Source organism: Podarcis vaucheri, assembly GCF_965113315.1.
Source record: "Podarcis vaucheri genome assembly, chromosome: 5".
Lineage (NCBI taxonomy): Eukaryota > Metazoa > Chordata > Lepidosauria > Squamata > Lacertidae > Podarcis > Podarcis vaucheri.
Window position 1 is genome coordinate 67546693 of NC_138763.1, and position 14405 is coordinate 67561097.

The following is a 14405-nucleotide window of genomic DNA, read 5'->3' on the forward strand; positions in this document are numbered from 1 at the left end:
AATTCCCACATCAAGTTTGTGATTAAAAAAAAAAACAAGTCTGCATGAAAATTTCTGAGCAATGCACATTTTTGTATGCAATGTTGCCGAGCACACATAATTTTTGCAGAGCAATTTTCCCTATTATAATGCATTTTGTATGTTATTTTCACTATTTACTGTATATGAATATTTTACCCTGGTTTATGCATTTTTGGTACATATTACTTGGCCAGAGAACCACAATTTGGAGATGAGCAAATTTTGAAAGGGGGGTTGAGTTTCCATTTGCAAATTCTTGATTTCTGCAGTCATAAAATAGTGATTGACGGGTACCTTGGATGAGTATTCAGGAAACATGGGACTTATTTTCAACAAAGGGCTTGTCGCATGCTGAAGAGAAATCACAGGAGCCAGGGCAAAAAACATGTTGACTTTCTGAGACAGTTCTGGTATGACTGAAAATGCGATGAAACCTGAAAGGGAGAGGAGGGCGAACGAGAAAAACACAGTGAGCGTTTGGAGCTGCTGATAACCATGTTAAGAAATTCATTCACCAGTTTAAAGGGTACTCCCTGCAGAGGCAGACTTAGGGTAGCACAACCGGCTTGGTCACACTAGGTGCAGATCCTTGGGGGGCTCTGCTACTATAATTAAAGGCATTGAATTTTGGCATTTCACAGGGCACCACTGAAATGAGATCCACCTCTGCTCCCTGGCCCTATAGCAGAGGAGAACCTGTGGTCCCCCTGATGTTGCTGCAACACAACTCCCATCATTCCTGGCTGGAGCTGATGGGAGTTGGAGTCCAACAGCGTCTAGAGGACCACAGGTTCCCTATAGCTGCCTTATATGGACACTGGAGCTGCTGTTAGGAAACTGAGGGGAGGTGAAGAGTGGAAAAACCCAACCCTCACCCCTCTTCACTTTAGGTTGAAGCCAGTTGCCAGTAAAGTAATGTAGGTGATTCTTTAAAAGTTTCTCTTTTACAGATATACTCATTAGGTGAATGAACAGATTTATAATGAACTCTGCCCCTGGAACTACCCAAAACTACATAACAACATCCTTATACCCAGTGTTATTTTTCTGGGGGGAAAGGTGTCAGAAGGTGTTAGAACTCACCATGAGTTCTCTTACAATGGCAATGGCGCCCACCTGAGAGGTGCTGGAACTGAGTTCCGGTATGTTCTGGCTGAGAAAAGAGCCCTGCTGATACCTATTCTAGACTTCAGGTCATATAGGCATTTTTTAAAAGGTATCACTACACAGCAACTGTAATATAATCTAAGTTATATGGGACAAGCACTGAGCTCTGTTTGCCTTGTTACTGTAAAGCCCTAAAATGGACCTCACACTGGGAAGGTCTGGACCATAGCTGTGTGAGCAGCAGGGTCAGAGTTGTCACGATAACTGTGGGACTTATTGTAAGGTTTTATTCTGTACCATAACAGGTTATTTTCATTCCCACTGAATAGCTGATGGTTGCAGGGCGGGGGACCTAGAAGGCCAATTGAAAACTGGATCTGGGATGCATCTAGCCTGGGGGGTGGTTATTTCTGATCCCTGGTCTACTAGAAACCATATCCACCCGATATTCCCTCGAGAGTCCAATGTAACCTATAGGTGAGTCAAGCAAGATCGTGAAGGGAATGCAGGCAAATCAGTGCTGACAGATTCACAAAATCACTGCCAGTGCTGGGGGCAAGACTTGAATCCTTACAGCTGGCTCCAGGATCCAGAAGGGCAGAACACAGGACATTTTTTTTTGAAAGAGAGAGGACAAGAGAAAGAGACAAAAATGGACCAGTCCACTTTAGCATACCAATGGTAGCGCCTTGAGAGTAGCCTACGTAATACAGTTGCTTCTGCCCAGTTTTCTTCAGAATGAAGTTGATCATTGCTGGAAGATCATAGATGGCCATTTCATGGAAACTGAAGAAAAGGTTTAAATGTTATGGCAAAATTAGTGACACCTCTTCATCTGAACTCCTAGATGTTCACCCAGAGTTGCCTTCTGGAAGGTTTTGCTTGAAATGTGGGTGCAGAACCAGGTGATGGCGCCAAGATCCCCATTCTCCACTTTAATTTTGCAGCGGTTGCTTCCAGCAACAGAACATCACTAAACATCACACCCACACCCCGTTTTTTCACTTCACACATGAATCTCATGAAGAACCATCACACATAAAAGCAGGCTGTAGGATGTGAAGATGTTCAGTATGTAGACCTCTACTTCTTTCCACACATTCTGGAATCGTGCAGGTCACAGTACGTATGTGGAAATCCAACATGCGTAGAGATCTATAGCTTTTAGTTACTTTCCTGCTCAGTGTAACCCTATTGAAATTAAGGGTATGATGAGGGAAGGGGAAGGGATTTGATTCAGATTGCATTGATTGCATTGAAACCTGAATTTTTCAAATTCGCACTTTCTAAGACAATATGACAACTGAAACACGGCCGTCTTTCAAAATTCATATTTATCCATATGTTGTGATGCCATCCTCCAACCAATAAAAAGTTTGCAAAAATACACATATTATGCAAAACTGTGAATAAAAATTATTGAAAAAGACATGATAAAATGTGCACACCAAAATATATCAAGAGAAATCTGCAGTAAAGCACTGATGAATTTTCCTGAAGACTTGTTAAAAAGAAATTTTTCAAATTGCTGCAGATATGTGGAGAACCAAATTTAAGTTTGGGAAAAAATGACAAACTGAGAGAACCAAAACCGACAGATCCTTCCATCCCTAACTAGGAGTAGCAGGTTCACCCAGCCACAATGGTCCCCTCACATATGAATCAGGGGAAAGGGGCATTGTGAGGAATAAAAATGTTGCCTTTTCAAAAGACCACAAGGCTGCAATGGTTAGATGACCGCAGACAGCAGAAACTTGCTTACATGTATTTTTAAAACAGCTTGTGGTTAGGAGGCTTATAGATAGGGCTGTTTGCAGCCGTTATGCGATTTATCTGTATGTTTCAACTAATATGGGACTCGGTTACACCCACTAGTGGTTGGGATGTGGATTTATTGCTTGAGTCAATGTGTAAAACCATAAGAAACATGGACCAAATAAGGAGAAAGGTAAACAGTAGTAGCAGTCATTGGAACTAGAGTAATGGGAGATGTCAACAAAGGCGTGGATTTTAGTATTTTAATTAGGTGGTCATGATAGGCTGTAAACCCTGCATGTACCCAGCCAGTGGGGAAACAAGGGAGGGAACCTGTGTTTTGGGTATAAAGAATATAAGATTGTGCCTTGCCAATTTGGGCTGTTCCTACTTTGGACACCTGCTCTTGCATGAACGCATTGTACTCAATAGACTCTTTGCTGCTTCACCAATTTTGTTCAGAATTTATTTTGAGGGTCTTGGGATCCACGTTTTACTTCTAACAGGCATCAGACATAGAAAATCACACATAGATCTGTAGGATGTGAAAAACCTCCAGCTTGTAGACTTCTACAGACAGATCCTTCCATCCCTAACGAGGACTAATGATTATGATCAACAACAGCACTCTGATTTTGCTGGATATAACTTTATGCTGTGCAGATCTCTCCTGCTAAAGCCCATGCCTAACATGTAGATGCTGCTGGTAGGGATGAGAAGAGAGAAGAGTTCCATGACTTTGTGGTCAAAAAGTCTTTCAAAAAGGCAGGGAATATCTTAATTGTTTCAGCAAAATTATATCATTGCACTGGTTAATAGCCACTACTACCCCAACACACACAAAATTCTTCTCACACATTGAGCATTACCTCTGGTATGTAGCCTACCTACCAGCATCTCTTTAGAGAAGATGATAGGTGCATAATCTGAAAGTTCATGGAATGTTTATCATCAGTTTGTGTATATCTGAATAACTGATGGCATGGGGCCTGTAGTGCAATAGTAGGAGTCCATTATTTACATGGATAAGGTCCCTAGTTTGATCTCTGACATCAGCCCTGGAGAGGCACTGCCAATCACTGTTGGCATTACTCAGGTAGATGAGCGATGCTTGCTTTTGTAATGTGAATAATCTGAGTGAATAATAGGTGTTTGCAAATTTCATGAATATTTATTATCTTCATAATTTAATAGTTAATGTGCAAGATAATACCGTCAATTGCTATGATATTGTTACTTTTTTCTATCCAAACTACCTGAAATCCCAAAATTCATCTTGGTCAGTTGACAGATTCTGGTGTCTCTGAGACCAGCTCGTTCCTCTGCAGTTCCCCATCCAAACATCATAGCCGGCGTCTGCTAATATGAATCCGAAGCTGTTGTTGGCCATGTTTTCGACCCAGAAGCTAGCTTCTCCAAGTATTCCATGTTGCAGTAACACAACAGGCTTGGGACCTAGTTTAAAAAAGAAAACTTTAAAACAAAGCAGATGAGAATTTCCGTGCCATGATAACAAAGATGATTTTAAGAAATATCTCTCATGTTCGGAAACCATCATTTATATTTCAGTCCATTATGTCAAAAACTTTGTTAGCCACATGAATCGGAGCCTTGACTGTAGAAGAGGCTCGTTAGCATAGCCCTATTCAAGCATTCAAAAGAACATGTGAACACTAAAACAGGCGTGTGTGCAGCCAACAGCCCTGCTCCCAAAGCCCCCACATGCACTAGGGATGTGCACCCCACCACTGACTTTCCTGGAAGGTTTGAAGCGACCTTGAAAGCATGCTCTGCTCAATACCTTTCCATGTGCTTCTATGGGGATGCTTCCATGTGATTCTGACCAAGCGGGCTGCTTCTCACTTACAGAGAGGCTTGGAACTGCATTCAGCTGAAAGCACTTATAAGCCCCCTTCAGGCCTTCCTGCTCAACATAGGACAGTTGCAGTGGCAGATTTTGGACTTTTAAATTTCAGTGGTGCCTCCCACCTCTCACCTTCTGTTGTTCATCATAGCTGCAGCGCCCCCGAAGCACCCTTTTGGCTTGGCACCCACTACGGGCGAACCTGTGGTGCCCCCCTAAATCGGCTTTTGACACGAGGAGCGGAGCTGGTTTTCCTGCCCTTCCGCCCCTTCAGTTTCAGCCCACTAGTGATTCTGAATGTTTTGTGGGGCTCTAGGGGTCATGCAATGGCCTTCTGGGACCAGTCGCTTCTGGGCTTGACTGAGGCTTTGATAGCTTAAGTAAAGCTTTAGTATTTTCAAAACACGGCACTGGTTTAGCGATTAAGGCCTTTCTTATACCACTTTCATAGACGTAGGATTTGTTATAATATAAATATATACCAGATACCTCTGACTGTAAGATTTTTTCTTCCAAAAGGTATTCTGTTTATTGTCAAATAATAGCCATCATCTGTTAAGACTTCATACTCTTCACTGGGGTATCCTTTGTAACAGATCAGCTCACTCTGAAAAAGAAATAAAATAAATTGCTGAGATGTTTTAATTCATAATGTTTTAATCTGTCTGCCAGAGAGGAGACCACCTTGGGTGAATCCTGGTAGACCTACTCCATACCCCTCAATTGTCCCAATTTAGCTGGGACATCCTGGATTGACAGAAGCCGCCCTAGGAATCGACATAGGCATATCTGCAGCCACCACCCTGAGCTATGGAACTGGGCAGGCAAGCGGGCTGGGTCCGCTCACACTGCTTCAGCCACATCACATCCTGTCTGATTAAGACTCAGGCACGTCCCCAGAAGCGAGAAGTGCTTCAGTATCAGGAAGCCAAGTCAGGCAGCTCTTCTTGGGCACTGACAGCGCTGAAGCAGGGCGTTCTCATGACTACCCACTCAGCCCTTCTCCAGCATCCAGCTCAGCACCTCCATACCCTCCAATGTTTCTCTGATGGAAATAGGGACATCTTATTCCATACCCTCCAACATTTTTCCAATGGAAACAGGGATGTCCTAAGTAAAAGCGGGGCATTCTGGGATCAAATCAGAAATTGGGACAGGTTCTGTAAATCCGGGACTGTTTCTGAAAAATAGGGACACTTGAAGGATCTGCACCTCTCAGGCCACTGGGCTACTCCCAAAGATCAACCCCCTCCCCACTCTCTTGTCCAGTTCTTCCTCCCCCCTTTGAGCCACTCTGCCAAGAAGTCTGCACAGAGTTCATGACAGTAGGATGGAAACTGGAAGCAGCATTGCTTCGTGTTTCCCAGGCTCCTCAGTATCACTTCATGGAAAAGTTCCGCATTCCCCAATGGGTTGTTTGTCATTGCTCCTAATTGCATATCCCCACCCCATTAATCAATAGTTATGCTTTTGATGTTCTAAATCTGGGATTTCCAACACCGTGCCCTGTGGATGTTGTTGGGCTAGAACTCCCATTAGGCCCTGACCTTTGGCCATGCAGGCTGAGGCTCATGGGAACTGGAGCGCCACAACAGCAGCTTGAGGCACCTTGTTGGCTATCCCTGTTCTAGACTGGGGGAAGGAAGAGAGAAGGAACAAGTGCTGCTTTACGGCTCCCTCAGATCTGCATTCCAGGCCCATCTCAGGCCTGCATCTGTGATAACATTGGTAAAAAGATTATGTAGCTTACGACATTCATGTGAACCTCAGGATTTGCATCTCTTCTCCTCCTACTCAATTCTTCTGAGCCTCCAGTTGCTTGTATTAGGCAAGCGATGGCAACAAGCCACCACATCTTCTGTCTCTGTATTGTTTGTAAAGCTGGTGTGGAAGAGGAGAAAACAAGACAGGGTGAGGAAAACTCACAGCTATCACTTCACAAGTAATGCTGACAAAATAGATACACTTTAATAATTTATTCCAAAAATATATGAACTGCTCTACATTCAAAGAATACCTTAGTACCATACAAAAAACCAAAAAAACCTTTTAAACCTTGTGCAAATGATAAAACAGTATTAAAAACACGAAACCAACATTGCAGAACCTGAGCAGACTAATTTGGGGATAAAAGTTTTCAGCCAGTGTCTAAATATATAGAAATGTTGAAGCATGTTTCCTTTCAAGGAGAAGATGATTCCAGGGATCTGAAGCCACAGTGCCTAAAGGCACCAGTTTACTTACGATATCACCCTACGCCACATAATATCCACACATCTGTAAGAACTCGAACTTTCCGTGTGGCAGCACCAACACTTTGGAATTCCCTACCTTCAATGTGTTCCTTTCAGCGCCTGCTGAATACATTCTTCTTTAGACAAGCCTACCCAGATTTTTAGAACATTTGTACGAGTTTCAGTTTATTTCACTGTAGTTTTTACTTTCTATATGTTTTAAATTATGGTGTAATTTTGGGGGGATAATTTTATTTTTAAAAATATTTTTTAGCAAACAGTTTTGAAGTTTTTCTATATAAACAAGCAGTACTTAGAATTTATGAACTAACTAAATAAAACACATGCCTGAGTTGCAGCATATTCTACCTACAGGCACTGGGCGGAGGCAGAAGTGTAGTTAGCCGCTTGGGTGCCCGGGGTGGCATGCGCAGCCTGCAGTTGGGGGCAGAGCAAGCCACACATGGGGGCAGGGCAAGCTGCCCATGGGGGCGGGGTGAGCCAAGATCCAGTGCCAAGGGCCTTATGGCAGTTCCTTCATTGCGAGAAGTGAGGTTACAGGGAACCAGACAGAGGGCCTTCTCAGTAGCAGCACCCGCCCTGTGGAACGCCCTTCCATCCGATGTGAAGGAAATAAGCAGCTATCTTATCTTTAGAAGACATCGGAAGGCAGCCCTGTTTAGGGAAGTTTTTAATATTTAATGCTTTATTGTTTTTAACACTTGATTGGGAGCCGCCCAGAGTGGCTGGGGAAACTCAGCCACATGGGCGGGGTATAAATAATTTATTATTATTATTATTATTATTATTATTATTATTACTGCGTGGAGCCTCTCCGCAGCCTCCCCCTCAGCTGTAGGGCGGCTGAGGTGGTGGGCAGACTCAAGCCCCCTGCTGCTCGAAAAAGATGTGCAGAGCTTGAAGGCAGTCAGCCTGCCGCTTCCCCCTCCGGAGAGACGCGTGGTGCCCAGTGCCCTCTGCCTCACCTAGCTATGCCTCTGGATTAGGCAGATTCATGGAGGAGAGAGCTGTCAAAGGCTACTAGCCATAAAGGCTGTGCTCTCCCTGCAGAGTTGGAGACAGCAATACTTCTGATTTCTGGAAATCACTCGAGGGGAGAGTGTTCCTGCAGTGGCATAGGAAGGGGTGTGTGTTGAATGGTCTCTTTAAATTTGAAGGTTCGTTATTGTTCCACAAGATGTATATGTCTTTAAGGGCCAGAGCAAATAACATGACCTAGTTTTACAGCTGTGAAGCAGTATAGCAGGTGCTGTAAAGTTGTGTTAATTAAGCTGTAAAGTTGTGTTAATTAAGCAGGTGCTGTAAGTTGTGTTAATTGTGTCAGCAATTGGGTATAATAATAATAATAATAATAATAATAATAATAATAATAATAATTATTATTTTTATTTATATCCCGCCCTCCCCAGCCGAAGCCGGGCTCAGGGCGGCTAACAACACTAAAATAGTGCAACATTATAAAACATCATAAGAATTAATTAAAATCAAAATTGATGGCAACCATAAACTAAAGTATTGTAAAGATTGCCAAAGGAGGGAGTCAGGCTGCGCCCTGACCAAAGGCCTGGTGGAACAGCTCTGTCTTGCAGGTCCTGCGGAAAGATGTCAAGTCCTGCAGGGCCCTTGTCTCTTTCATAGCATAGTGATCAGACCATGGCACCTTCATCGAAGGAAACATGATCACATCTATACCGACGCCAAAGATCAGATCCAGCGTGTGGCCTGCTTGATGTGTGGGGCCCGAAACAAACTGGGAGAGCCCTGGTGTCGCCATGAAAGACACCAGGTCCAGAGCCTGTGAGGAGGTAGTGGCATCGGCATGGATGTTGAAGTCCCCCAATACCAATAGGTTAGGGAACTCCAAGGCCCAGCCGGCCGCCGCCTCCAGCAGGCCTGACAGGGTGGCTGCTGGTGCACTAGGTGGCTGGTACACCAGCCAGACAGCCAAGCTCACCTCAGAGCCCCACACTAGGCCAACACATTCAATGCCGGGGATCGATGGCGGTGGTAGAGCCCTGAAAGAACAATCTTCCCGGATTAATAATGCCACCCCTCCCCCCCGGCCCACAGTCCGTGACTGGTGGAGGACGGAAAAACCCAGGGGCGCCATCTCTCGTAAGGTAACAGTATCCCCTTCGTGCACCCAGGTCTCCGTCACACAAGCCAGGTTGACCCCCTGCGAGATGATGAAATCTTGCAGGGTGGTGGTTTTGTTGCCTATAGACCTGGCATTGCACAACACCAGTGACGGAGGTGAGTAATCCTTGCTCACCCTACCCTCGTCTCTCGGGATGGGGCGCAGATTGGAAGGGGTACGAGCATATCCGTATCTCGATCCCCTTCACCTATGACATCTGCCCCCACCGCCATACCTCCCTCGCCCCTCCACAAAGAGCAGCACCTAGCTTTCTCAGTACCCTGGTGGTTGGGTTGGTCATGCTTATTGATATATTTAGTCTAAAGGAGTTTTTGTTTTTGTTACTAAAATCTAGCTAAAGTTATTTTGCGTTCCTTGTAATGTGTGGTCCCCCCAGCAAGCTCTCTGCAGCGCTACTAGTCTGCAAATAGCCAACATCTTTGGTTATGGGCCCAGCTGCTGAGTGGATGACTGCACATTTTTGGACTTTGAGAAAAGTTTGAAAACTCCTTCTCCTGTTGGTGTGGTACTGTGGGTCTGGAAGTGTTCCAGAATGGTTGACCGGGTTCCAGAAGCTGAGAAAGCTCTGACCTTCCCACAGCTGACAAATGAGAACTACAGTTTATGGTCATTTCGGGTGGAGGCACGTTTGACCTCTGGGGAAGTGTGGACCTATGTAACTGATGACCCTCCTGACCCTGTAACTAATGCTTGGTTGAAAGGAGATGCGAAAGCCAGGGCAATAATTAATTTGGGAGTCAGCTACCAGCAAGTAGTCTGTATAAGGAATAAGAAAACTGCCAAAGAAATGTGGGACAGTCTTGCAGCAGTACATATTAGAAAAGAGTCCCTTAATGGGGACTTTGATGGCGTAGCTAGCCAGATATCTGCCGTTCCACCAGCACAATTAACTGTGGAAGGGGTAACGGCAAGATTAATGGGCGAGTTGGACAGAATGGAGGCTTGCACGATAAGCACTCCTATTTCCAGAAATAATGAGGAACACCATATGAGGGACTTCTGGGGAAGATGGCGCCAGGTCAAGTCTCAACTGAGTCTCTGCTGCGTGAGTAGGAGCTCTAATGATCAAATTACCCTGATAAAAAGTCTCAACCTTTGAAAATATCTGCCAACTTTTATCAGTAAAGGACTCCGGGAGCTGTCGGGTGGACTTTTAAACCTCCCCTCCCTTTTAAAGCTATGTAAATCAACTTTGAACCACCGCCCTTGAAAAGCCCATAAAGCTGTGGGTTGGATAAAACAGCCCCATTTATTTCTGAGTACAAAGATGGTACTTACAAGACAATGTTGCAAAGAACTGGGGATTTCACCTTTACAACCTGTAACAACTCCTCAAAAGAAAAAAAACAAGCCAAAATTTCGACCTACTTCCATCCCAAGGCTGCTGAAGCAAACAATCCAGGAAACCTCCATTCTCATGAGTGGTCAATTGACCACACCTGGACTGGAAGGGAGGAAAAAACTAACTTCGGGGGTGAGGGTGTGGACCTGGCAACAGAACTAAAACAAGCTGAGCTAGCTAAAGCAAGTATAGAACAGGAGCTATTCCTGGAAAACCTAGAAGCCATGGCAAATGAGCCTCCCCCTCCCCCACATCAGGAGAGAAATTAAGGTGCCCTTCCCCAATTGAGCTGACTGAAACAGACAAATGGCCAAACAGCTTAAGGCTACAGTACCCGGACAACTTTATCTTCTACCTGTCAGGGATGTTCGAAGAGTTACTCAAAACTCATTTCACACAGATAAGCAAAGAACTTGAGCCAATTAAAAATTTCCTTTTGGAAAGCTTGAACCTGCTTACCACCCTAACTGAATTGATTAAGAATCATGAGGTCGCTCTCCCCCACATGACATCTGGGACTAGGACTAATGGAGGTGAAACCAAACTGGGACTCGATTACAAAAAAAAACAAACAGAAACAATTCAGTGCAGGAGGGAGGGTCCCTTGCTCCCAAGAAACCGACCTTAAAGAGAAAATGCTCAGCACAAAAAATGAAGAAGACCAAAAACATCAAATTGAGAGGCCAAAAGGGACCGCCGACTTGCCAGACTAAAAAAATGAATTTCCAGAAGCTCTTTAAGCTGCTGGAGAATACAACAACAAAGAACTCTGTGCCTACAACCCAAAAGAAAATCACAAACTCATGCATGCCAGTAAAGCACTCTGAGGAAAAGCCCCACGCCCCAGTGGATCACACACCACCCTCTAGTGGGAAAATATGAAAACCAAAGGAAATTCCAGCTCCCATGCAACCAACCCTTCTCTTGACATCGCAAAGAAATCCCGTGTACCCTAACATAACAAGAAAGGATCAAGATAAAACAACACAGACTTGCTGGAAGCTAACATTAAATAATCACAAACTTGCCTTCACAATACTTTCCACAAATAGAGGACACCCATCATATGCTCAAAGAAAAGTAAATATTCCCGAAAAAATTGGAATAGTCACCAGGGGCCTCGTGACAGCAGAAAATATCATCAAGGTAAAATTCCTCCCTCATGATATGGCCCAAAATGGGGCTATAGTGACTTTTAAGGGCGGGCTCTCAACTAAACAGACCCTTACAAATAAAGACAATTTCCTGAGGGCTGGCTTGCTTGTGCACCGTTTCTTCGAAAACATCGAAGATCCTTCACCACTTCTAGGAGTACATAGGCCAGTTAGACCAAAAACCAAAATCAGCACTGCAGAATCCAACAGCACCGGAAACGGTAAAGTGCTCTACCCAGAGGCTGGCAGTCTTAAACATTCTGGCAGGCTGTACAAAACCCCGCCCTCATCAAATAAGCTAGAAAAAGATTTCTCCTCAAAGGATGAACAACTCCTAACAACCTACCTCGAGCAGATCCTACTTTCCCAGGATGCACTAATTGAAAGACTTTTGACCATAAGGAAGTCACTTCCACCTCTAGCCCCACCTCCTCCCATGGAATTTAATTACATCAATTGCAAATCAAAGCCTTTAACCAACAAGGAATGGACAACATGTCGATATCTGTGTCCAGAAGAAACAGGTTCTCCTACACCCCCTCCAATAGCCCAATCCAAATCGCAAAAAGTTGAACTAGTAGTGCCAGCGCCGGGAATTGGCTCAATCTTCATGGACTGCCTGGGAATCCTAGAAGCTATTCATGCTGAGGAATGAAATAAGGTCTCAGAGGGTGTCTGCCTGAACGGACAAATTAATACCCCCAAACTAGTCTCCCCCTTAAAAGGCTCCCCCATTCCTCCGCATCGTGGCTCATTCAAGCCAAACTCAAAGGACCTGAGGAATCAGCGGCAGAAAACAGCTATGAGAGCCTGGAATCTAAAAACCCAAGAATCATCTCCTGGAATGTTGTCGGCTGGTCCAGATGCCTCTCCCATTCTACAGACATTCCCTTCTACCATCAAAACTTTAACATCAGCCGCCTAGGACACCTAACGGACCCAATAAAAACCTTCAAAGGAGTCAGGCAAGGGTGCCTATTGGCCCCTTTACTATTTAATTTCTATCTAAACAACTTAGTATCTGCACTCAATGACTCATAACTCCACCCGCCGAAGCTTGCAAATCGGCATATTTCGGTCCTGCTATATGCCGATGATGCGGTAATTCTATCTAGAACCCCCATTGGACTCAAAAGAGCACTAAGAAAGCTCGCAGCATACTGCGAATCTGAACGTCTCAAAATCAACTATCAAAAGACCAAGATACTAGCTTTTGGGGAAAAACCAAAGCTTAGAAGCTGGGAACTCCAAGGCCATAAATTAGAACAAGTCACAAACTACAAGTATCTAGGAATGGTGGTACAGGCCTCAGGAACCCAGAAACTACACATAAACTCCATCGGGAGTTCAGTGGAAAAAACCGCAAATTGTATCCTTAAATTCTTCAGAGCACAAGGAGGCTTCTTTTCCCTGCAGCTCTAAAATTATACAAGGCCAAAACTTTGGCACAACTCCTCTATGGTTCCTTTTTGGGCCCGCCTTCCTCTGCTTTCTCCCCACGAGAGAGTTCAATCCAGACTTAGTAGAGCTCTCCTCCAAGTCCCCAGATGCGTACCAAACACATGGGTTAGATTGGAAACGGGGATGATGAGAGTGGAGGCTAGCATCTGCCTAACATCAGTTTACAAATGGCTGACATTGAACCTGCTCCCCCGAGGGATAGTCCCATTGATCCTCTGTGACCAATTCCAGTCGGGCTGGCAGACTGCAGTCCTGAACACCCTCCGGAAATTGGGTTTTGCCCCTCAAGCCCTTCTAAGTATGGGTTTGGACCAGGCAAAAGCTATGGTCAGGCAAAGAATATTAGACACCGAGAGACAGCAGGACTGTGCAAGGTGCCCCAACTATAGAACTGGAGAAATTGAGAGAGATATAGCCGCACGGGCAGCATATCTCTTCTTTCTTGTATCTAGGGATGCAAGAAGGGCCTTTACACTCGCCAGAAGCTCGGCTTTTCCCTCGCCGGTCCTGGATGGAGCCTTTAGAAGGTTCCCGTATGCTCAGAGACTTTGCACCTGCCCATTGGGAGAGATAGGAAGCCCAGAACACTTGTTTTTTAGATGTCCCTTTTATAAAGAGGCACACAGTAAGATCATGGATCCCCTACTGGTGAGGCTCGCTGACCTCCCACAAAAGCAAAAATTTGACCTTTTGCTGTTGGGCAAAGATCAGAAGATGACCTGGATGGTCACCAGATTCTGTCTACAGATCTGTAGGCGCAGACCATCACCCAACTCAAAATAGTCCGGCATAAAAAGCCCCAAACACGGTTCCATGGGTGATTCTGAGTTAACTCCCTGGGACAGTTTATTGCTATACATTGTTTCTAAATTCAGCGTTGTATATTGTTTTAATTGTCTGTTTCAACCATATTTGAACAGCAGTTTTTAACTTTGTGAGTGTCCTCTATTTAAGAGGCTTCTACTCTGCAGCCTCTTCTAGTTGTTTTATCTGCGAGTCCTTTAGTTCTTATGCTCTTACAGTTATTTTAACTGCGTGTCTTTGTTGGTTTTTAGCTCTTATCTGTTTTAATTATTAGTTTTTTATCCACCCATTATCTGTGTTTAATCTTGTATTTTATTCAGATGTTTTATACCTGTTTCCTTGTCCTCATTTGCCCTAACAATTATTGATCAAAAATCCCAACTGCTATTTTATCTATATGCTTTTCTTAATCCTGGTCTATGACCGTAATAAAGTTCATTCAACACCATATGCAAACTTGTGGTGATACGACTGCATTTAAAGT

At 44.4% G+C, this 14405-nt stretch overlaps 1 protein-coding gene across 1 annotated transcript in view; it reads right to left on the bottom strand.

The window, feature by feature from the left end:
* Positions 1–14405, bottom strand: part of LOC309532946 (uncharacterized protein) — a 52754-nt gene that overhangs the window by 32490 nt on the left and 5859 nt on the right. The window contains exons 2-6 of the mRNA XM_082223734.1: positions 6498–6628; positions 5237–5354; positions 4140–4338; positions 1805–1914; positions 316–455 (exon numbers count right to left, since the gene is read on the bottom strand). Of these exons, the coding sequence (XP_082079860.1) occupies positions 316–455; positions 1805–1914; positions 4140–4338; positions 5237–5354; positions 6498–6602 (672 nt within the window). The 5' untranslated portion in view covers positions 6603–6628. The remainder of the gene's footprint in view (positions 1–315; positions 456–1804; positions 1915–4139; positions 4339–5236; positions 5355–6497; positions 6629–14405) is intronic.